The following is a 23,913-nucleotide window of genomic DNA, read 5'->3' on the forward strand; positions in this document are numbered from 1 at the left end:
GGCCTTATTCTCTTCTTAATTTTAGATACCTTTATTATGTCCATAATATACCTTTCAGGACATGCAGAAACCAGCAATGCAAAAAGCATTCTAGGTACCAGTGCCTCATAATTTTATAAAAGTTGAAATGTTTCCAATACCATTCTTAACGGAATTCAATGCACAGTTGATCTTTCAGACTGAAATCTATATGGAAATTAACTTGCAGCTTGCAGAACTGTCCACTTATTTAACCTTAAAGAACATTTACTGGTTACAATGATCAGGCCATTATCTAAACAATCACCTATAAAAACAGACAAATCAACTTCAAGAACTCTATGCTTTATAATCATAGCTGAGCATCATAAATCAGACAATAGAAAAATAATTAAGTTATTAAATAAGAAGCCAATTCCCTTAAAATTTAACATGTTTCTTAAAATTTTTTAACCTAGGACCACAGTAAATGTGAAATAGAAACTGTATTACTGATTAACATTTTAAAAATCTATCTGAAATGGACTAACATAAGTGCAAATGATGTATCAATTAAAGGGAATGGAAACTGAAACTATCTAAGAGAAAATGATGATGAAAATAAGAGAAGAGAAAAATAAAGATACATAGGCAATACAACACTACATTCTCTAACCAAAGAGAAAAATACAAGGACATACTATGATTAGTAAAGAGAACTGTGAAATGGGTATTAAGATGCCTAAAATCCAAAGGTAAACTTGCCCAAATTAGCCAAATAAGCTGGGTCAAGTCATTCCTTTTCTTCTGGATCTCAGTTTCCTCATCTTCAAGATGAAGGGGAGGGATCAGATGTTCTCTGATTCTTCCTGCTCTAAAATTCTATAGTTCTACGTTATTTAATATAAGAGAAAACTGAGAATCTGTTTCATTACCAAAGGGCTGTCTGGTTGCTGCCTACCACTACTTTTCCCTGATTCAATTTTCCAGGCACTTCTCCAGCAGTAAGATACTAGAATCAAAGTCAGTCAGACAACCACCTTCAAATGACTAATGTTCCTCAGACAGAATCCTCATTACAAAATGCTTCATATCTCTGTTATGTCATATCTACCAGCAACAGTAGATCACAACAAAAAAAGAACATTACTAAAACAGTTATGAAAACTCAAAGAAATAATTAGCTACAAAAAAAATAGAGAAACCAATGCTGTCCTTAAGATTTCTTGATCAGTCTCTAGTGAGATTTAACAATGCAACCCTTCAAGCCAATAAACAGAGAATCTGTGTAGCAACTGCTTTCTGAGAAAAAATACCAGAGCAAAACCATCTTTTCAAAGTAGTTTCCATCTAATTATTACACAGATGGGGCCTCACTAAGGTCTAGCATGCAAAGTAATTTTTAATAAAGTAATATACTTTAAGTAATATTAATAAGCCTGAAGCATTGATAATACTAAGTAAGACTAAAGTAGTACTTTAATAGTCAAGTATTTCAGACCTTGAACCATTCACAACATTTTAAGACAGGGGTACCAGAAATTCTGAGCTTATCCTTTCAAAAGTATTTTTAATTCCATCCTTTTTATTCTATTATAAATGATACTTCCACAAAATATCCATTTTAATAAAATGAGAAAACTTAGGAGCCCCAATTAATTGATCACTGAAAAACAGCTTAAAGAAAAGTTTTTTTATCTTACCTCTACACTAGGGCTAAGGCTACTTGGTAGTGTTTCTGAAGTCACAGTAGTGCTTGGAAGGCTGGAAATTTCCCAAGTATTCACAGGCTGTATTGGTTCAGACTGCTTTGAACGATCTATACATTTTGGATTATCCAGTAAGGTCACTTCATAAAATTCTTGAATATCTAGATGTGAGGAAAGGAAAAGAAAAATTCAAAAGTATTTAAATTTTCTAATTAAACTATGTATTGCTGAAACAACATAACTCAAAAGCAAAATTTTTACTCTAGATTAGTAAAATAAATCCAATCTTATAATGTACTTATACGGTGAATATTTTCTCATTTTATTATGTCACATATCAGAACCTGCAGGGCACAGTGTAAAAGTCATAGGCTTTTTATACTTCGAAGTCAGTGCTGAGTTCAAATCCCTATTCCATCATCAATTAGCTACATGTATAGGCAAGTTACTTAATCTCTGATAACTTGCTTCTTATCACGGTGAATTGTTTCAAGTATTCAGTGCAATACATGTAAAGTGCACACGGGCACACACTCGGCTCCTAACAGACAGCAGTTAATACTATTATTGTGAATTCTGCAGACATAAGTCATCACTGATATTTTATGTTTTTGTATCACCAATATCCAGGCTGGGAATGTAAACCCCTCAAGTGGTTTCAACTGCCCTTGTAACCAAAGTAAAACAAAAGAAGAATAATACATTAAAATAAAATCAAAGAACTAGGAAGTATTTTTTAGATAGCCTCAAATTTGAATATTTGAAATAGTAAGTTAAAATATTTTGTTATTTTAGAAATAATCAGTTAAAAGTATGACAAAACTCTGAAAGAAATGATAAATGTACTTATAGCAACACAGGATAATTTGGAAGATCAAGTTACTCTGCTATCAGCTGGAATTACATGAACTTAGTATATTAACACTGGTTATTCATGCTGCTCAGAAGCTCTGAGTGGTAGTTATATCATGTTTAACTACCCCACTACTAGTTTTTTATCCACCTCCTGGTATAATTTTGAGTTGATTTTTTTTAAAGGAGGGAAATTATTATTTAGCAGTAAAGATGGGGTATTATCTTGTATAGAATCAAATAAAATAACTGTAAATAATATTTAGAAAGAATAACTTTTATTTCTTGTTTTCTCAATATGATTAAAAGATTAGTATCTCCCTTAAAAAACAACATCAGGGGCTTCCCTAGTGTCGCAGTGGTTGAGAGTCCGCCTGCCGATTCAGGGGACACGGGTTCGTGCCCCGGTCCGGGAAGATCCCACATGCCCTGGAGTGGCTGGGCCCGTGAGCCATGGCCGCTGAGCCTGCGCGTCTGGAGCCTGTGCTCCGCAATGGGAGAGGCCACAACAGTGAGAGGCCCGCGTACCGCAAAACAAACAAACAAAAAAAATCATAAGATACTAGAGACAAAGTAACTCCCTTTTTAGTTTTGATAACCAGTGGAATTGTAGAACTTTCTAGATAAAAGGCTAATAAAAACTCAGGTCTGACAGTGAGAATAATATCCACCTACTTCACAGGATGTTAATATTGCTGCAGAAAATTGTATGTGAAAGCATTTTATAAACCATGAATCACTATATAAAACTGTTCACATAACCATCATGGAAAAAATTAAAAACTCAAATTCAGAGCATTAGCTACAAATGGTTCTTACCAAACAAAAATTGTTTAATCTGAACCTAAATCAAGTCTTTAGAACCAACTTCTAGTTCAGAGGGAATACAGGGGACAGAGGAACAAGTTAAATGACACCAGAAAAGAAATCAAAACTGATTCAGAGGGAGACATTCTACAAGACAAATGGCCTGGTATCTTTAGAAAGCAATGTCACGAAAGGGAAAATAAATTGTTTGAAAGTAAGAATTTCTGTATAAAGGAAACAAAAAAGACACACCAACTAACTGCAATGTCAGAGTCTTAACTGGTGTGTGTGTGTGTGTGTTTGTTTGGGGAAGGCTGGGGAGGGGGGGCGAACTATAAAAGACATTGTGACAAGAACAGGGAAACTTAAATACAGACTATCTTCCAGAAAATATTAGGGGAAAAAGTTTTTTTCTAGAAGATATATATGTGTGTGAGAGTATGTATATATTTATGTAGCAGGACATGTATTTCTATATATGTAAGAGGTATATTTTTTATATATGTAGGAGATAAATATTTGTAGATCTATCTACCTACCTGTCTATAGAGATCTCCTACCCCCCAAATCAAACAAACAAAAAACAGAGCTCCTAGTACAGTATTATGCCTCCCAAGAGCACTAAATCAGTGTTGATCAATCGGTTAGTTACCAGTCTCAATATAAATAGTCCACATCACTACATAAAATTTTTATTATATTATCCAATACTGTAAGTCAAGTTTCAAATCTTAAATTTCTATGTGACCTTTCATTCTATAATTAGCAGAAATACTGATATATTGTCCTTTAATAACATCTCTTAAAATTTTAGGCCAGTGCTGTCCAAAATAACTATCTGCAGTGATAAATGTTCTATAGCTATACTGTCCAATATGGTAGCCACTAGCTATATATGCCTCTTGAGCATTTAAAATGTGACTAGTGTGACTGAGGAACTGAATTTATTATTTTATTTAGGTTTAATTAATTTAGGTACCTACTATGGTAGAGGACAACAGAGATCTAGACTAATATAATTCAGAGTAACACTTTACTATCCAGTATGGTCAAGGAATAAAGTGTTCCCTACACTTTATTATGAATTTTTCAAAAATTCACTTGCAACTTGCTACTATTAATTGAAATACCTCATTTCTAGGTCTTACATTAATCTATCAAACAGTCCTTTCTAATTTTCTGTATATGAGCTCCTATGGACTAGAGAACCAAATATCCACATTATTAACTATATCACATTTAAGAAAAAACAAGCTGAGTAAACACCCACTAGGATGGTTATTATCAACAAAACAGTAAATAACAAGTGTCAATAAGGATATGGAGAAATTAAACCCTCGTGCATTGCTGGTAGGAATATAAAATGATGCAGCCACGTTGAAAACAGTATGGTGGTTTCTCAAAATATTAAAACACAGACTCACCATTTGATCCAGCAATTCCACTTCTGGGTATATTCCCAAAAGAATTGAAAGGACTCAAATAGATATTTATATACCCATGTTCATATCAGCATTATTCACAATATCCAAAAGGTGAAAACAACCCAAATGTTCAACAACAGATGAATGATTAATAAACAAAATGTGCCATATACAAACAATGTAATATTATTCAGCCTTTAAAAGCAATGAAATTCTGATACAATCTACAACATGGATGGATGAATCTTGAAGACACGATGCTAAGTGGAGTAAGCCAAACACAAAAAGACAAATATTGTATGATTCCACTTATATGAGGTACCTAGCAGAGTCAAATTCATAGAGACAGAAAGAGAAGTTATTCCCAGGGACTGGGATAAGAAGAGAATGGGGAGTTACTGTTTAATGGGTAAAGAAATTCAATTTGAGATGGTGCAAAAGTTCCAGAGCTGAATAGTGGTGATAGCTACTGAATGTGAATGTACTTAATGCCACTGAACTGCACACTTATTTTAAAAATGGTAAATTTTATGCTATACATATTTTATCACAATTTTAAAAACGAGCTGAATTGAGAGTCTAGGGGAGTTTAAATGAGTAAAGTGCGTGGGATACAATATGTGGTTTTATAATATTTTAGCTATTTAGATATCTTTTTCTTACTAGGGTCAAGATAACTGATATTGCCAGATAAGACCCAACTTAAAAAGAGATTAGTTACCATACTTGGCTAACTAAAACCATAAGCAAAAGTACTGAAATATTTATTAACATATGTACAGTGTGGTGACATTTCTGATGACAGTCTGTCACAGTAGTTATCACTTTCCTTAAAAAAAAGTATTTATATACACACACACACATCTTTAATCTTAACTCATATTCCACCTCGACTAACATTCCAAAGTTTATACACTTTATTTCATTTGTCCACCACATTTCTTCATCTTTAGGGTGTTCCGAGACAATGGAGGTGAGCAACATAATAACACTCCTTCAGAAACTATTTCTCAATTACAATTCCTTCAGTTGTATCAGTGAAGCTTTTTCAAAGGTGCACCCAATCAAAAAAGGCACCCTCTGGAAAAACTGCACACAGAGATTGAGCTTTTCTTAGTAGTCCCAAGTATTAATATTTTATATTTCCCATGCAGTCCCTGTTCTTTATAGTTAATCAACATTTTATATGTCAGAAGTGAATTATTATAACTGTTCATAACTATAAAGATTTAGAAAAAAAGGTTAGATTATCATTATGACAAGATTAGCATTTCTACAAAGTAACATTCTAGAATTCAAAATATTATCTTCTACTTTTTCTTTAGTTTTCTAAACTCAGGAGTATAACATGGAGTACCATAAGATATCTAGTCTAAAGTAAAACAGAAGTTACTACACAAATATAAGACAAAAACAAACATGGTAAATTCTAGTATAATCCCAATCTCTCCTATTCCCTAAAAGTCTGTTCAACATGCCAATGTCTGAAAATCCAAGTTATTCTCAAAAGACCAACTTCATGAAAATAAAGAATTAAATTAATGAGCTTACTCTGAACACTTAAGACATTCAGCCAATAAATATTAATGGAGTGAGGGACTTCCCGGTGGCACAGTGGTCAAGAATCCACCTGCCAATGCAGGGGACACGGGTTTGATCCCTGGTCCAGGAAGATCCCACATGCCGCGGAGAAGCCCGTGAGCCACAACTACTGAGCCTGTGCTCTAGAACCCACAAGCCACAACTACTGAGCCCACGTGCCACAACTACTGAAGCCCGCATACCTAGAGCCTGTGGCTCTGCAACAAGAGAAGCCACCGCAATGAAAAGCCTGCGTACCACAACGAAGAGTAGCCCCCACTCGCTGCAACTAGAGAAAAGCCCATGAGCAGCAACAAAGACCCAACGCAGCCAAAAATAAATTAATTAATTTTAAAATATATATATTAATGGAGTGAATACCTTCTGGAAGAGAAATAAGAGAATTAAAATATGAGATACAACCATAATGTCTTTGGGAGATTGAGATAACTGAGGAAAAAAATTATACAACACCTAAAGTTTTCCAATTTAAAGCACCTAAAAAGGCAGAATTCTATACAAGTTTGACAGCTATATTTTAAATCATAGTAAATCAAAGTGTAAAGAAAATGAGAGAATGCAGTTAAAATGACTGCCATGAAATAGACAAGAGTGATCCCATACTCATCCAAAAATACATACAGCTCACCCAGATATATACCAGACATATAATTTAAATGTCTGATACATTTTTATCACCTTGAAAAAAGTTATTTACTTTGAAAATAATGATGCACTAAAGCAAGCAAGAAGAGAAAACAAGAAAATGCAGGAATGTTAAAACATGCGTTAGAGGGAAACTACCCTTTAGTTGACTCCCAGTTGAAAATATTAATTTTGTCAAGCCTACAGATCAGTATTATCACAGTCTATTCCTCATTTTCCATTTATAGTCTGCAAGTGCTTTCACTGTTTTGGACTAAATTGGGTCCCCACAAGTGCAGTTCCTGAACAAAGATCTAAATTATAAGGTCACAAAGCTATAACACGTACAATAGAAAAATTCTCAAAAATTAAACTTAAACACAACTAATTAGGCCAACAGAACTGAGAAGAATCATTCCTATTACAAAAAATTTTTTATTTGGAAATCTCTAAGATTACATGTATTTCATAAGTCTCCAAATCTAAGTAAAAATTTCTTTATTATTTTCTTGCTAAAATTCAAAGTTTGCAAACACTAGGAGTAAGGGAAGTACAGAATTCCAGAAATTCCCTCAAAGGAAGTTGAGAAAACGTTTTCTAGCTTTTAGTGATAACTTACATCATCCTAAACAGAGAAACTCACAAACCATAAAACATTTCTCAAACTAAAGAAATAAGGCAGTACTAACTCAGGATCAGAATAGGAAGTCTAAACACAGGCTCAAGAATGTGTAATAATTTAATATAATATAGGTAATATCTCTAATCTATGAGTAATATTTTAGTTAATGGAAAAAATATTAAGACCTTAACAGACACCTCAGCAAAGAAGATATACAGACAGCCAATAAGCATATGGAAAGATGCTCCACCATATATCATCAGGGAAATGCACGTTAAAACAAAAAGATCCCACTACACATCTATTAGAAAGGCCAAAATACAGAACTGACAACAACAAATGCTGGCAAAAATATGAAACAATGGGAACTCTCATTCACCGCTGGTGGGGATGCAAAATGATACAGCCACTTTGGAAAGCTATTTGGTGGTTTTTTACAAAACTAAACATACTCATCATACAATCCAGCAGTCATGTTCCTCAGTATTTACCCAAATGAGTTGAAAACTTATGTCCACACAAAAACCTGCACACAGATGTTTACAGCAGCTTTATTCATAAATGCCAAAAGTTGGAAGCAACCCAGATATTCGATAGGTGAATGAATAAACTGCAGTACATCCAGACAACAGAATATTATTCACACTCAAAAACAAAAATTAAACAAAAAACAAAAACTATGAAGCCATAAAAATATGTGGAGGAACCTTAAATGCATATTACTAAGTGAAAGAGGCCAACATGAAAAGGCTACATGCTGTGTGATTCCAAGTATATGACATTCTGGAAAAGGCAGAACTATGGAGACAGTAAAAAGATTAGTGATTGCCAGGGGCTGGAGGTAGAAGAGACATGAATAGGTAGAGTACAAAGGATTTTTAGGGCAGTAAAACTATTCTGTATAGTGTGGTGGATATATACAAATATAAATCTATAACGGTAGACATATGTCATGATACATTTGTCCAATCCTATAGAATGTACAACCCCAAGGGTGAATACTAAGTTAAAACTATAGACTTTGGGTGATAATGATGTGCTCATGTAGGTTCATCAATTGTGACAAATGCACCAATCTGGTGGAGATGCTGATAATAAGACAGTCTATGTATGTGTGGGGACAGGGGGTATATGGGAAATCTCTGTACCTTCCTCTCAATTTTGCTGTGAATCTATAACTGTTCTAAAAAATAAAGTCTTTAAAAACTTAAATTGAAACAGATATGAGCTATCAAGTCATGAAAAGACATGGAGAAACCTTAAATGCATATTGCTAAGTGAAAGAAACAATCTAAAAGGGCACACACTTGTGATTCCAACTATATAACATTCTGGAAAAGGCAAAACTACAGAGACAATAAAAAGATCACTGGTTGCCAGGGAATCGGGAGGAGGGAGAAAGAGATGAACAGGTAGAGCAAGAGACAGCAGAATGATCAGTGGTTGCCAGGGGTTTGGGGGTAGGGAGGCAAGGGATGATTATGTGGAACACAGATTTTTAGGGGAGTGTAACTATTCTGTATGATACTGTAATAGTGGATACATTTGTCAAAGCAACAAATGTATATGTCAAGTTTATCGATATATAATGCAAAGAGTGAACCCTAGTAAACTATGGACTTTAGTTAATAACAATATATTAATACTGGCTTATCAACTAACAAATATACCACACTAATGAAGACATCAATAAGAGGAGAAACAGGAGTGTGGGGTGGTAAGGATATGGGAACTCTCTGCTTTCCACTCAATTTTCTGTAAACCTGAAACTGCTGAAAAAGTTAAAAGTCTAATAATGTTTTTAAATGTTTAAGGGAGCATAATAATGAATTTATATTACAAAAACAAGCAATCGCATACTGTATTTCAAAATAATTTCCAAATGTATTAAGGATTTAAATGTTAAAAAAAGAAGCCATGACAGAATTTGAATATAGTAAAGATTTTTTATAATCTCAGGGATAGGAAAGGCTTTCTAAGCATAATACCAAGGGTAAAAGCACAACAAAATTGATAAATCTAACCATATATGTGTTTTTTTAATTAAATTTTAAAAACAAATGACAAACAATGGAAGCTATTTGCAACTTGCAAGGCAGACAGAATTGGTATCTCTAATGTAGATTTTATACCTCTAAGAAAAAAATGAAAAAAAAAAGTGAGGATTAAAATATTTGACAAATTCCTCATGTTCTTCTAACTATAACACTTATATAAATGGTGATTATTGATATTAGTGTTTCATTTTTATGTATTTTATTAATTTGTTTTTGTTATTAAACTCATAAAACAAACAAACAAACAAAAAGTGGTTGGAGGGGCAAATGACATGAACAAATAATTCATAGAAATTAAAATAAACAACGATGTAAGAAAATTCTTACATCGTTGGCTATTTATTTATTCAAAGAAATACATAATAAAACATCAAAATGACTGAAGGTGTATTCCACATATCAGAATAGAAAATATTAAAAAGATAGATACTACTCCATAGCTTAAGGTATAGTAAATTAGTCATTCTTCCACATAATATCTAAAAAATTAAATTGATATAACATTTCTGACAGTAATTTTAAAAACTACATCAAAAGCCTTTTTAAATTGCACATCCCCTTTTACTAAGCAATTCAATTCTAGGAACTTACCCAAAGGACATCATCAAGGATGCAGAACAAAGAGGCATATACAAATGCAATGTTGTTTATAATTCAGAAAAATTATATACCTAAATGCTCCTAGGAAATCATTAATAAAACTACAATAAATCTATACAGTGAAATACAGTCTTTAAATGGTACAAATCCATTGATACGGAAAGGTACATAATGATAAATTTTGTGGGATAAAAATAGTTAAAATGTATAGCACAGAGAAGTCACACTGTATACACTTAAGCAAATTCAACCATAGCACCTCTTTCCACCAAAAAAAGGGCAATTCTACCTATCAGTCCACCTAGTAAGTAAATGTCAGCAAATAAAAAATGAGAAGGGAGGAGACTGTTCCCTCAGGTAGTCTCCATTTTCATAGCATATCTCTATATCTCACTGTGCTGAATGTGATTCTAGAATTATGTGCTTTTAATACAAGAAGTCACTTAAACACAAGCCAACTACTTCATCTGTTGATCAACTGAAGAAACAATGATTTCAGGACTTCCCTGGTGGTCCAGTGGTTAAGAATTCACCTTCCCATGCAGGGGACGTGGGATGGATCCCAGGTCGGGGAGCTAAGAACCCACATGCGGCGGGGCAACTAAGCCCGCGCACCGCAATTATGGAGCACATGTGCCTCAACTAGAGAGAAGTCCGCACACCACAAACGAAAGATCACGCCTGCCGCAATGAAGACCTGACGGCAGCCAAAAAAGATTTTTCTTGGCTGAAATCAATGATTTCTTTCCACTACAGGGAAAAACAACTGTATTGTAGTTAATGAGAGACAGTGTTAAACTCCTGAAGGATTTTTAAGGATAATTTTAATTTGATATTTTTCACTTTATACACTGATTTTAAGTATCAATTCCCACTGAACTGTAGAAACAATTATACTATGTTTTGTGTAGGGAGTTTGTTTTGTAAAATGAAAGTGTGTATACATACATAAGAATAGCATTCGAGAAGGATATTCACCCTATGGAAGAAGTAGCAGGTGTTGGTGTGATAATTTTCTTGCTTATAATATTTTATATAAAGTACATGTATCTGACCTTAAATGTTTATAAATTCCATTTTGGAGGGTTAGAGAGAAGGCAACTAGAAAACTAAAAAACAATGAAATATAACTGTGCCATTTCAGAGGGAAAAATTTTATCAGTTAATTAACTAAAAGTACAATGTTTTTATAAACTAAAATACACAATAGACAAACCTACTGAGGCACAGATACGCTGCTTTCATCTAAACCAACATGGATTTAAAAAGCCATTTTGACTCCCAAAGAGAAAAATATATAAAATTTTAAAGTATGTATTATAATTTGTTGTTTCACATACTAGAAAGAGAAAAAATGTCAAGCCAGTATCCAAAATAAATTATTCCAACACTTTAAATACTATATGACTAACAGCCACACGGTATTCCTTAAAACAAGGTATGTATCAAAAGGAAACAGAGCTTCCCAAAGAAATGGTTGATCCTAAGGCTGGGGCAGGATATGTACAAGATGAACCTGGAACATCTTGTTATGCCAAAAAGTAAGAAAGTGCTAAAAAAAAAAAAAATGAGGGCATGTCATAAGAGCAAGCTTGAGAAGCCTCCTACTAGGCAAATCTGAGACAATCTGAACACCAAAATCATTAAGGATGGTAATAAATTATCCACCACTGAAAGAAATATGATAGCTAGGTAGCTAGCTAGGTAAGTAGCTAGATAGATAAATGGGAGAGGAGTGCTCTTAATTACAGTAAAATGCCAAGTGTTAGCTGGTAACTGTAGAAAAGTGCTGCTGTTAAAAATATATATATAATTATTCAACTGTCATTTTCAACATAGTAAAAACTGATTCAGGCAAGCATCATCAATGGATGCTAAGTCTAGATGGAAATTTTGCTAAAGAACAGGGTACATGCAAGGTGTTAGTGTCTCCCCCACATATTGCTTATAAGTTGCAAAGGGGAAAAAAGTAACTACAGAGAAATCAGACAACACCTTAACTGGGTGATTAAAATTAACATTACCAATGAAGGGCAGAAGACATCATGTACCTCTGGATGTACAGAACCATACAGAATACATAACCTGAGTCTAATCACAAGCAAATATCAGACAAACCTAAAATGAGAAACATTATATATAAAAAAATAAGAGCAGAGGGGAACTGTATTCTTCAAATACGTCAATGTCATAAAAAGCAAAGGTTGTGGAAATGTGCCCAGATTAAAGGAGACTAAAGAGACATAACAACTAAATGCAGTACCTGGATAGCGTACTGGAAAAATAATTTGAAAAGGAAAATTTTAGTAGGAAAAAATTTATCCCTACATAGATGAAATAGCTTAGACTAGAATATTTACAGATGCTTTTACAGCTCTGTGATTGCAAGGTTCTAAAGAGAATTCAACCAGATTCAGCATAATCAAAGCACTGCTTCAAAGCAGGAGTAAGTAAAACTATTAACAAATAAATAACAATCCAATTCAATCAAAACCACCAACAGAAAAGTTAATAAAATTTTCCTCAAATTCCATAATTTTTAGTCAACAGTCTGATCCATATCCTGTTATAAATGCTTTCCTTTCTCAAACCTAGCCTACAAAGTTACACACACACACACACACACACACGCAGGTGCACAAAGTTACCAACAGACTAAAAAATAACATCACTGGGACCAATAATAAACAAAAAAGCTAAGGAACTTTGACATTTTACCATTATAGCTGGAAGTTTGTAAACCTCGATAACTATGTAAATACCTTTCAAAGTGTGTAAATTCCATCATTATAAACATTCTCCTTCAAAGTAAAAACTATTTTAAAAACCACGTTTTAAAAACACTGACCGGGCTTCCCTGGTGGCGCGGCGGTTGAGAGTCCACCTGCCGATGCAGGGGACACGGGTTCATGCCCTGGTCCGGGAAGATCCCACATGCCGCGGAGCGGCTGGGCCCGTGAGCCATGGCCACTGAGCCTGCGCGTCCGGAGCCTGTGCTCCGCAGCGGGAGAGGCCACAACAGTGATAGGCCCGTGTACCGCAAGGAAAAAAAAAAAACACTGACCCTACAGATCAAGATCTATGTTAAACATATTGTCAGTGTTCTTTATCACTCTATTTAAGAACAATGTTCTTATAAATTAAAATACACAATAATCAAACCTACTCAGGCTTTTGTCTAAACCAACATACATTTAAAAAGCCATTTCGGGGGCTTCCCTGCTGGTGCAGTGGTTGAGAGTCCGCCTGCCGATGCAGGGGACACGGGTTCATGCCCCAGTCCGGGAAGATCCCACATGCCGCGGAGGGCTGGGCCCGTGAGCCATGGCCGCTGAGCCTGCGCGTCCAGAGCCTGTGCTCCGCAACGGGAGAGGCCACAACAGTGAGAGGCCCGCGTACCGCAAAAAATAAAATAAAATAAAAAGCCATTTCGATTCCCAAAGAGAAAGTACATAAAATTTTAAAGTATGTATTATAATTTGATTGTCTTACAATTTATTGTTTCACACACTAGAAAGAGAAAAAAATGTCAGGCCAGTGTCCAAAATAAATTATTCCAATGCTTTAAATACTATATGACTAACAGTCATAGGCTATTCACATTAAAATACTCAACTTATGATAAAGAACACCCTAATGGTTGAAGGTGAAAAGAGGCTCTGGACTCAGATTAGTTGAGTCCAATTTCCGGCTCCACAATTTACTATGTGAGAGTCCTTGGGCAAGCTGCATAATCTCTCATTTCCTCTTTTTTCTAATCTATAAAATAGTATAATCACCTCATAAGTGAATATATGCCTCACAGGATTATGATGACTAAACGAGATACTTTTATTAGCACAGAGAAAGTGTTCAATAAATGTTAGCCATTATTACTTCTTACGTACTTAAAAAGGAGTCATACTCTCACATCCATTAGTATGGTTACTATCAAAAAAACTGAAAATAACAAGTGTTGACAAGGCTGTGGAGAAATTGGAACCCTTCTGCACCATTGGTGGGATTATAAAATGGTGCAATCTCTACAGAAAACATTATGGTGGTTCTTTAAACATTTTACATGTAACTGTCATATGATCCCACAATCCCACTTCTGGGTGTACATTCAAAGGAACTGAAAGCAGGTTCTCAGAGACACTTGCACACTCACATTCACAGCCACACTGTTCACAATAGTCAAGATGTAGAACGCAAATGTCTATCAATGGAGGAATGGATAAACAAAACTTTGACACACACACACATTTATATACATATACCCCAAAACACAAGAATATAACTCAGCCTTAATAAGCAAGGGAGTCCTATCACATGCTACAACATGAATGAACCTTGAGGACATTATGCTAAGTAAATAAACCAGTCACAAAAAGACAAATACTTTATGATTTCCCTTATATGAGGTATTTACAGTAGTCAAAATCATAGATACAGAAAGTGGAATGGTGGTTACCAAGGGCTGGAGGGAGGAGGAAAAGGGGAGTTGTTGTTTCATAGGTATCGAGTTTCAGTTTTGCAAGATGAAAAAGTTCTGAATTGTTTCACAACAATATGACTGTACTTAACACTACTGACTGGTACATTTAAAAATGGTTAAGATGATAGATTTTATGTTTTTTTACAATTAAAATAAAAAAGTCACACTTGATACTCAGTATCTCCAAACTTAAAATGTCCTTCACCATGTTTACAAGGGCAAGTGAAACTGTTAGTTAATAAAGCAGCAATAAATGAATTAGATGCTAAAAAAATCTCAGAAATGGACAGTTTTATTACATAATCACCTTCATTCTGAATACCTGCAGAAATAAAATAGTGCATTAAAATAAGCTTGCTATTTATCGCAGACAAAATACAAATCAAATGACTCACTCACTAAAGTCTCTAAAGCCAGCCTGATCTTGAGACCAGGTTTTGCTCCTGTGCACAAGGAAAGTAGATGAATTCTCTTATTCCATAAGTAAACCCAAGGGTCTAGACTGGTACGAAATCTTTGAGGACTACCGAGGTCCTCTCAGATCCCAGACAAACGCAAGAATCAGAAATGACCTCAAACCACTATGGACCTGGAGAGCAGAGCTTTGACTGTTATCAAACCATATCCAGTCTATTTTACTCACAAAATTTTCAAATATAAGTACACAAAATGAGAATACAAAAATCAAATATATTTAGTTTTCAACCTGCTCTCACCTAAATCAGGGATTAAAATTAGGCAGACTTTATCTCCCATTTATACAAAAATAATCACCAGATGTTCTGGGAATAAATTTTAAACAAATGTATAGTTCATGGACTTTTTTTTAAGCTATAATTTAAATATTCACCTTTAAAGAAACAACTTAGCTGAAACTCAGAAGTTAATAAAAACTTTTCTGTTTTCAATAATTTTTAAATCTTCAAGCCATCCTTCAAGGATGCTACCAAGCATCAGGGCAAGAACAATGATTGCCATATTTCACTGAACTGAGGATATTGATATGGAGGATATCAACTGTAAAATGCACCATTATTTCACATGCCACTAAGAATGTAAAACCAATGCCAATATATATCCGTTAAAAAATGCACCCCAAATTCAGAGATACCAAAATTTTTAAAAACTGGTATCTTAGAACAGATGTAGTGCAATATGTGCATGCTGTTCCTCTGAATAACCCAAAGGTACCAGAAACCTAATCTTAATAATATATCAACTACAGGGGGAGGGGGGAAAAAAATCAACACTTCTATAACACCAAACCCCCAGGGCCTCACACTAAGTTTTTTTTAATGCATGAAAACAGCCGATACAAACTACCAATTCAAGAAATCAATCAATAAACAACCACCGCAGAGTGCAAGTCCAAAGAAGTAACTAGATAATTCACTATAGCCTAAGGAAATGATTTCCAAACTCTAGAAGTCAAAAACCTAAGCACCATAGGACTTTCAAACAATTAGAGGTCAAGACCCCATGTCTCCTTTAATCCAATGGTCCACAGGTATCACCTTACAGAATAGAGTGCTACCTACTAAAGGAAAACAGTTAACACAGAATTTTTCAGTACACACTATGAACACAGTGGACTCTAGTTTAGCTTAGGGTAATTTACAGGATTAAAGTACATTACCACACTGTTTCAAAACCAATGGTACAGGTGCAAAGCAAAAAAAATCTTACTGACCTAAAAATTTTCAAAAAAAGGAATAAAGATTAATACATTAACCCAACTTAAGCATGGACCAAAATATGCATTTATTAATTTAGTAGTGTCAACAATTAATTCAACTACAGTATGGAAACACAAAAAATCTCTACTAAATTTACCCATTTCAAAATTCCTAATTATTACTTTTCTTACACCAAAATCTGATCCCACATTCTATAAAATCTTAAAATATAAGCAAATCTAAATATCAAAGTAAATTCACAACCAATAAACTTATACAGGACAAAGAAGATTCACAAATATAACTCACAATTAGAAAATTAACTCTATCAGAATTCAATTATGCATAAGAATAAATACATTCAAAATAGGCGAGGCAGAATACATTAAAAAAAAAAAAAAACCTTAAACATAGTAAATCTACCTCCAATCTATGGAGAAATCTAAGTGTAGGTTCTGTTTGGTTACTTCACTAACCATTTAATTTTCTTAAGTCGCAGATTCCACACAGAGGACTCCATCTATGTCCAAATGTACAAGAAGACATAGAAGTCATACTATTTTTCTCTAAACAGTGACCCTACTAAATAAAATACTCCTAGGTTTAATGGTGATTTAGAAAACCAAACAACTAAAACTGATTTTTCCCTTCTTTTTTTGTTTTTTCAGAGGAATCCAATTTGATCATCCATTTGGACCTTAAACCTCAGAGCTTAGAAATCCAAATGTAAAAAATGTCCATCAGTTTAAACAAAAAAGGCAAAATGCTGGTAATCTTTGAAGATGGGTGACAGATGCATACTAGTTCATTATACTGTTCTCTCTTTTGTTGTATATATTTTCAAAAGTCTATAATAATGCTAAATTTAAAAAAATTATTCAGATGTATTGAGTGATCTTCTTCAAAGTCTTCTTTAATTCTAAAACTAATTTAGTATAGTATCAATTTACCAATTAGTTATTTGACAGGATACATTAACTTGAAAGTAGCCCTCAAGCCACATCAAAAGTTACTCCATCAATAGATAGATATAAGGCTGTAACTACTTTGAAGTTACTGAGGAAAAAGTTGTAATACAATGAAATATATGTCTTACTTTAATACGTTATATAGCCAATGACAAATAAAAACACATTTTATTCTTAGACTTGAAAGGGACAATTTTTCTAGTTCACTGGTTTGTATACTTTTCAAGATACCTAGAGAAGAGGGCCAGAGACAGAGCATCCTGTTTTATATATTGGGGATTATGTACAAAATATAAGATTTTGCATTAAAAAGGGGTCTAGCTACTTTTTAGAAAAAGGCTTAAAAACCACTGTTCCATTGCACCCACATGCTACAGCTAATAGTGACTTAGAAAAGATTAAATGACTTGTACCATATCATTCAATCAATGGCACTGTCAGGAGTAGAATTCAGCACTCTTGACTATGTATGTGTTCAATTCTCCTTTAAAACAATGCACCACATCAAATTTAAGTTACAGTTAAGAATAAAATTGTTTCAATATTCTTGTCTGTAAAATAAGATTAGACAACATCATCTGTAAAATCATTTTCCAGGTCTAAAATTCTGACTTCACAAATGCCAAGTTTAAACAGAGGTCTATATTAAGGGAATGAATGTTCTTAAACATAGCAGAAATCCTCAAACATTTTCAGGGATTCCAGAGAAATAGCAAGTCAAATACAGAAACAAGCTAACAGTTATTCAGTCATTACTTTCTGGATCCTGAAACATTTTTGCAACTTCTTCATCTTTTAATGTTAGGATGTTAAACTCTGTTATCAAAGACCACTGAAATAATCATACTGAAAGTTTTTTTGGTTATTAGATACTTTTGGAAAGAATATTGGCCTAAGTATCAAAATACACCACTCACTGGATGTTCAAGTTATTGAATGCCTCACAGAGAACCAAGTGTATCACTCTCTGAAGTTTAAAATAAATGAATTTAGAGCAGCATTACGCCTAGCTGACACATAATGGTCACAAATAAAGTTTTAATTCCCACCTATTAAAGCCTGAAAGAGGTTGCTCTGAAATATGTTAATAACCCGTTCTATGGAACTTCTGAGCTGTCTGTCTTCTGTTTGGCTTAGTTTCGAACGATAACCTTCCAAAAGGTGCAATGCTCTCTGGGTATCTGAAAAGAAAAAAGAGTCTGATTAGGGACTTCCCTGGCGGCACAGTGGTTAAGAATCCGCCTGCCAATGCAGGGGACACGGGTTCGATACCTGGTCCGGGAAGATCCCACATGCTGCAGTGCAACTAAGCCCGTGCACCACAACTACTGAGCCTGCGCTCTAGAGCCCACGAGCCACAGCCAGTGAGCCTGCGTGCCACAACTACTGAAGCCTGCACACCTAGAGCCCATGCAACTCAACAAGAGAAGCCACCGCAATGAGCAGCCCCCGTTGCTGCAACTCGAGAAAGCCCGCCCACAGGAATGAAGACCCAAACAGCCAAAAGAATAAAAAGTTTTTTAAAAATTATATATTTACAAGAAAGTATTACAAATTAGCTATGCAGCAAATGATTCTGCAAGGCACCTAAACAATTCCCAACATCCTCCAAGTCAATCCATGCCACTATGTTCATGTACACATATATATATTCCCTAGAATGATCCAAAAAATGTTCAACATGTTACAATAAAGGAAGGTGAGCAGTTTGTAATAAATGTGTACTAGTGATCATCTGATCAAAGTATTAGTAACACTGTTTCAGCTGATCTGATATACAAAAGCAGAATATCTACAATTTGTCATTATAATTCAAATATTACCTGCTTCAAAACTACTAGTTCTTAGCCAGTATCCCACATTCGCTCACAAAAGTGTTTGGTAAGAATGATAAAATGAAATATTAAAACACCAATACAGAATTTTTAAAAAGACATTTCAGAGAGAAAATGTTAATTGCCTCTCCAGTCACCAGAGAGATGTCAAGGAAAAAAGCTTGACAAACATTTAGGTGTTTCCATCGTCTGAATGATATGAGGCTTAGATTCCCTAAGTAGTAAGGTTAGGGCTGTGCTGTCTCATCAGAGTTACACAAACATCTTTAAAACATAGCAATCACAAAACAGACATACAGAAAAGCAAGAGACACCCACAGAAGAGTTCCGACATAAATTCTCACCTTGCTTCCGGACCGGCATTTTTCTCCAGAATCAGGAAGAGGGCACACACCTCTAAGAACACAAAACATAAAGGAAACTAAATTTAGAATAGAATCGAGGTTAAACTAGCATTTCCCCCTAACTCTCAAATCGAAAAACTCCTAGCCCTATTTGAAAAGCCCCCCTGGCAAAGTTTTCCCAAGTGAAAGGAAGAGCCGCACAATCCAGCAGTGTCAATCCAGAAAGCTTTTACCTAAGGTTGGGTTGCCCTGCAAATGTTAAGAGCAAACAGAAGCAAGATGCCAAATTCTCCTCGAAAGCTGCCCCCTCTCCAAAGGGCACTAAATGCCTGGACATGGGGCCAGCCTCCCCCGGCATAAGTATACATACCCCCCACCTGCTACTGGGGGGCTGCAGAGGCTCTCCGACCCTTGGCCCCCAAGCCAGCAGAGGCTGTAGCGCACTGGGAGAAGGGATCAGCTGGACTGATCACCCCGCCCTGCTCGGGCCCCCTCCTCTCGCTTGCCTGTCTCCTTGCTCGCTTCCTCCGAGCTACTCCAGCGAGGGCCGGACAGGGCAGCGGCCGCTCTCCGCGACGCCCTCGCGCCCCACATGCACACCTCCGCGGGCCCCCACACCTGCGGCGCGGCCACAAAGTTCCAACGAGTGCCGTGCGCTCTGAGCTGGGGTGCGCCCCGGGCGGTCTCGGGGCGGCTCCCCAGCCCTGCCCCGCTCCACGTCCCCCCGCCCCGCCCGGGGCTCGCGGAGCTGAGCAGAGGGGGGTGAGGGAACGGGGGAGGAGCTCCCCTCAGCGGCCGCACCCCCGTTGCCTCTTCCTCCTCCTCGGCCGCCGCCGCCGCCGCCGCCTCTACATTCGCCGCTGCCCGCTAGCCCGCTCGCCCTCTTCGCTCTTAGCCGCCCCACCCCCAGAACCTCGCCTCCTTCCGCGCCCCCAACCGCTCTCCCCCCAAACTTTCCGCCAAGATGGCGGCCCTGGATCTGGACTGCCGCGCTCCCACGTGACCGCTTTCCCGGCGCTCGCAGCCAATGGGAAGTGAGGAGGCGGCTTGCGCCGAGCCCCGGGCTCCCAGCGCTGCTACCTTTGGTTGGGGGGGAGGAAGGCCAGCAGGGAGCTGGGGAAAGCAAAAGGGGACCTGGGGAGCATGTAAGTGCACTTCCTCGCTTAAAGGGGCGGCCACCGAAGTGACTCTGAGGACAAAGGAGTTGACACACAGACTCTACAGGTGGCCCGGGGGAGCCCTGGAAGAGCCCGCGTTTACCTCGCCCTAGCCCACCGGTGTGTCCCGCGATTCTGAGGGAGTAACGCACCAGGCCGGGAAGGGTGAGGGTGTCGGAAGAGAGACGTGACTTCACCTACGCCAGATCCAGGACACACATTCCGAGACACCCTTTAACCTCACTAAACACGTGCCTGGCACCCCCGAGGGTGGATCCCCAACCTGGAAAAGCGTTCTCCGGGAGGAATCATCAGCACCACCCAAAATAGGGGGCGGGAAAGGGCGGAGCCTGGGAGGAGGGAAAAGGGAGGCGTTTGGGCGGGTGGGGGGAGGGGTGCCGTCTCTGCACTCTTACACTTTGTACTAATATTTTAAAAGTTACTATTAGCCTCTCAGTAAAAAGTTTTGGGGGGATTGAATTAAAGAAGGGTAGGTAAAATAGGGAGATGAGTTAATTTGATAAGAGTTTGAGGGTTTCACTAGAGAATTTTTTAAGTCTAAGTGACTAATTCCAAGTATGAATGCATTTAAGGATGGAAAGAGAAAGTTGGTTCCCTCTTTTACTCACTCATTCATTCCCCCTTGCCTGCAACCCCCGCCCAGTCAACAGCTCCAGGTATTACCAAGCTCTGGCTGCTCCTTTAAGAACTCACCTGTAGCTACCGCCTCCCAAGCCGCAAGTCAGCTGCCGCGGCTAGTTTAAGTTTCGTTTGCAACTGGAAGCGGGACTACGGGCCGGCCTGGACCCCGCTCTGGGGCTGAGCCTCCCAGGTTGTAAAAAGAGAATCGGGAAAAGCTCTCCAAGTCACACCCAGGTCTTCAAGCCTCTTCTGTGTAGCAGGGACCTCACTGCTCTGAGGTCCAGAGAGGATTTGCCTAAGATCACCCAGAGTTAGTGACAAAACTGGAACCACGGTGATCATGTCTTTCAACACTGGAAGGCTCTTGCCAGTAAATCAGATAGCCTTTCACCGAGGCAGTATCCTTGGGCTAATGAAGGCAAGTCCGGGGAACCTTGTACTGTAATCATAACAGTTGCTCAGAGGTATGCGGGTTTCACTTTTCGATTGCACCTTTGAATCCTAACTTGTTAAGAGAACCCAGCGATTTAAGAGTTCAGCTAGACCTACTGTCTCAGTTTAAGATAAACTGATGTGCAGAGAGGGGAAGCAACTTGCCCAAGGACACATAGGCTAATCAGTGACAGCAGCCCAGAATTAACTCTCATAGCGCCAGTCCAAGGTTCCTAACACTGTGATTTTGGACAACTTGACCGTAGTATGTTGCTGGTATATTGGTAGCAAATCTCTTTATGCTCTCCTGCCTCATGGGAGCTTGAGTAACAGTTAAAGCAGCATTTCAGAGAAGAAATGGGATGGAAAAGTGAAAGGAAGCTCAAAACCAAGGAGCTGAAATAGAAGGATTTTTAAAATAGTGAAAATGGCTGATGGCATGCATGCTATTATTATTAAGACTTCATTGATGAACTGTGAATGAAATGGTTCCACTTAAGGGACCATTCTAAAATGGAATCTCTGCAGAATTCAGAAGGAGGGAGGGATTTCACCTACCCCCTTAATTTCAACTATTGTTCATGTATGTTCACTTGCCAGGCAACAGGGATAGAAATAAAGATCTAAGCCCTGCTCTCAAGGACCCGCAGCCTAGTAACAAATGGATAAAGACCAACACAGGTTTTGTCAGGGACCACTGAAAAGTCAAAACCAAAATTTGTGTGAGTTCTCAATGTCTTCCTAGTCCTCTCCTAAAAACAAAAAAGAGGGGGAGGAAGAAGAAGAGATAAGAGGGCACGAAGCCCTTCCTTCTTGTCATCTTCTAGCCCTATGTGGTCAGCAGTGTCCAAAATGGACATGAATGAATGAAGCTAGTACCTGTTCCACCCTTGGGGGCCAGGACAAGTCCAGGCCTTGAATGAGAGGCCTTTACTCTTCATTCCTCCCTTCTATCCATCTGTATTATTTACCTATAGCTGCATAACAAATTCCTCAAAGCTTAGTAGCTTAAAACTCAGTAGCATAGTAACCAAAACAGCAATAAATATTATCGCACATTTTCTGTGCATCAGAAATTCAGGAGGACCTTAGCTGGATGGTTCTGGCTTGTAATCTCAAGAGATTGTACTTAAGATGTCTACCAGGGCTGCCATCATCTGAAGGCTTAACTGGGATTAAAGGAGGCTCTTCCGATATGGCTCCCTCACAAGGCCTCTGATTGTCGGCAGGAGGCCTCAGTTTCTCACCAAGAAACTCTGTCTATAGGGCTGCTCCACTGGCTTCATGACATGGTAGATGATTTCCTGCAGAGCAAGTGTTCCGAGAGAGCAAGGCAACAGCCACGACATCTTTCCTGACCTAATCTCAGAAGTAACATTCCATCATTTCCACAAGCTCCTATTTGTTATTTAGATCAGCCTCAAGGGTATGAATACCAGGAGGTAAGAATCATTAGAGGCTGGCAACCACATCATCACAACATACAAAGCAATGACATCTGGATTTTTCCAAACAACTTTTATTTCCTTGAAGTTCTCCTTACTTTATGCAGGTAGCAGCTGCCATCAACTAAGACCCGATACAGGATCTGATTACTTTTCCAACCTCCTCATTAAAAAAATAATAATAATAATGAAAAAAATGTATGTAGCAATATAAACTTTCCAGCTCCAAGTTAACTTTCCTTTCGAATAGCTTCAAAGCCTTAGGGAGTCAAAGGATACAGGGAAAGGCTCAAATCCCCCATTCTTCTATTGAGATGTCAGAGATTTGATTCTCAAAAAAATTGTTTCTCAGTTTTAAACTTTCCCTTCCCAATAATCCTTCTACCCAAGCCACCCTTGTAGCTCCACATCTCTATCTTTGTCCTCTCCCCTATCCAGGTCCCCAGCCCATCTTCTGTAAAAGTACTCAGGTCCTGCCAGACTCTACTGCGTCTTTTGCTCTCACTCCAGCAAGTGGTAGTGTGCTGCCGGTGCCACGGAAATCAATAAAAGGAAAGGACTTGATGCTGTCAAAACACTTAGGCCAGCTTAGGCTACAAGAAGAGGAACAATGTTGAGAATGGTAAAAGTGACCATGCTGGTTTAGACCTCCAGGAAAAGCTCAGCAGGCATTTCCTGGCAG

General features: G+C 37.4%; 1 protein-coding gene across 10 annotated transcripts in view; it reads right to left on the bottom strand.

Moving 5' to 3' along the window:
* The window catches only part of DLG1 (discs large MAGUK scaffold protein 1), a 287,859-nt gene extending 266,887 nt beyond the window's left edge, over positions 1 to 20,972 (bottom strand). For 8 of the 10 annotated variants that reach the window (XM_082839775.1, XM_082839783.1, XM_082839782.1 and 5 more), the window contains exons 1-4: positions 20,062 to 20,390; positions 19,556 to 19,605; positions 18,426 to 18,557; positions 1,662 to 1,828 (exon numbers count right to left, since the gene is read on the bottom strand). In XM_082839775.1, the coding sequence (XP_082695901.1) occupies positions 1,662 to 1,828; positions 18,426 to 18,557; positions 19,556 to 19,574 (318 nt within the window). In that variant the 5' untranslated portion in view covers positions 19,575 to 19,605; positions 20,062 to 20,390. Of the gene's footprint in view, positions 1 to 1,661; positions 1,829 to 18,425; positions 18,558 to 19,555; positions 19,606 to 20,061; positions 20,391 to 20,815 lie in introns of those variants that run through there. The other 2 variants (XM_082839777.1, XM_082839778.1) reach the window with 2 other exon arrangements.
* Between the last annotated feature and the right edge of the window lie 2,941 nt (positions 20,973 to 23,913).

Source organism: Leucopleurus acutus (assembly GCF_964270905.1).
Source record: "Leucopleurus acutus genome assembly, chromosome: 5".
Classification (NCBI taxonomy): domain Eukaryota; kingdom Metazoa; phylum Chordata; class Mammalia; order Artiodactyla; family Delphinidae; genus Leucopleurus; species Leucopleurus acutus.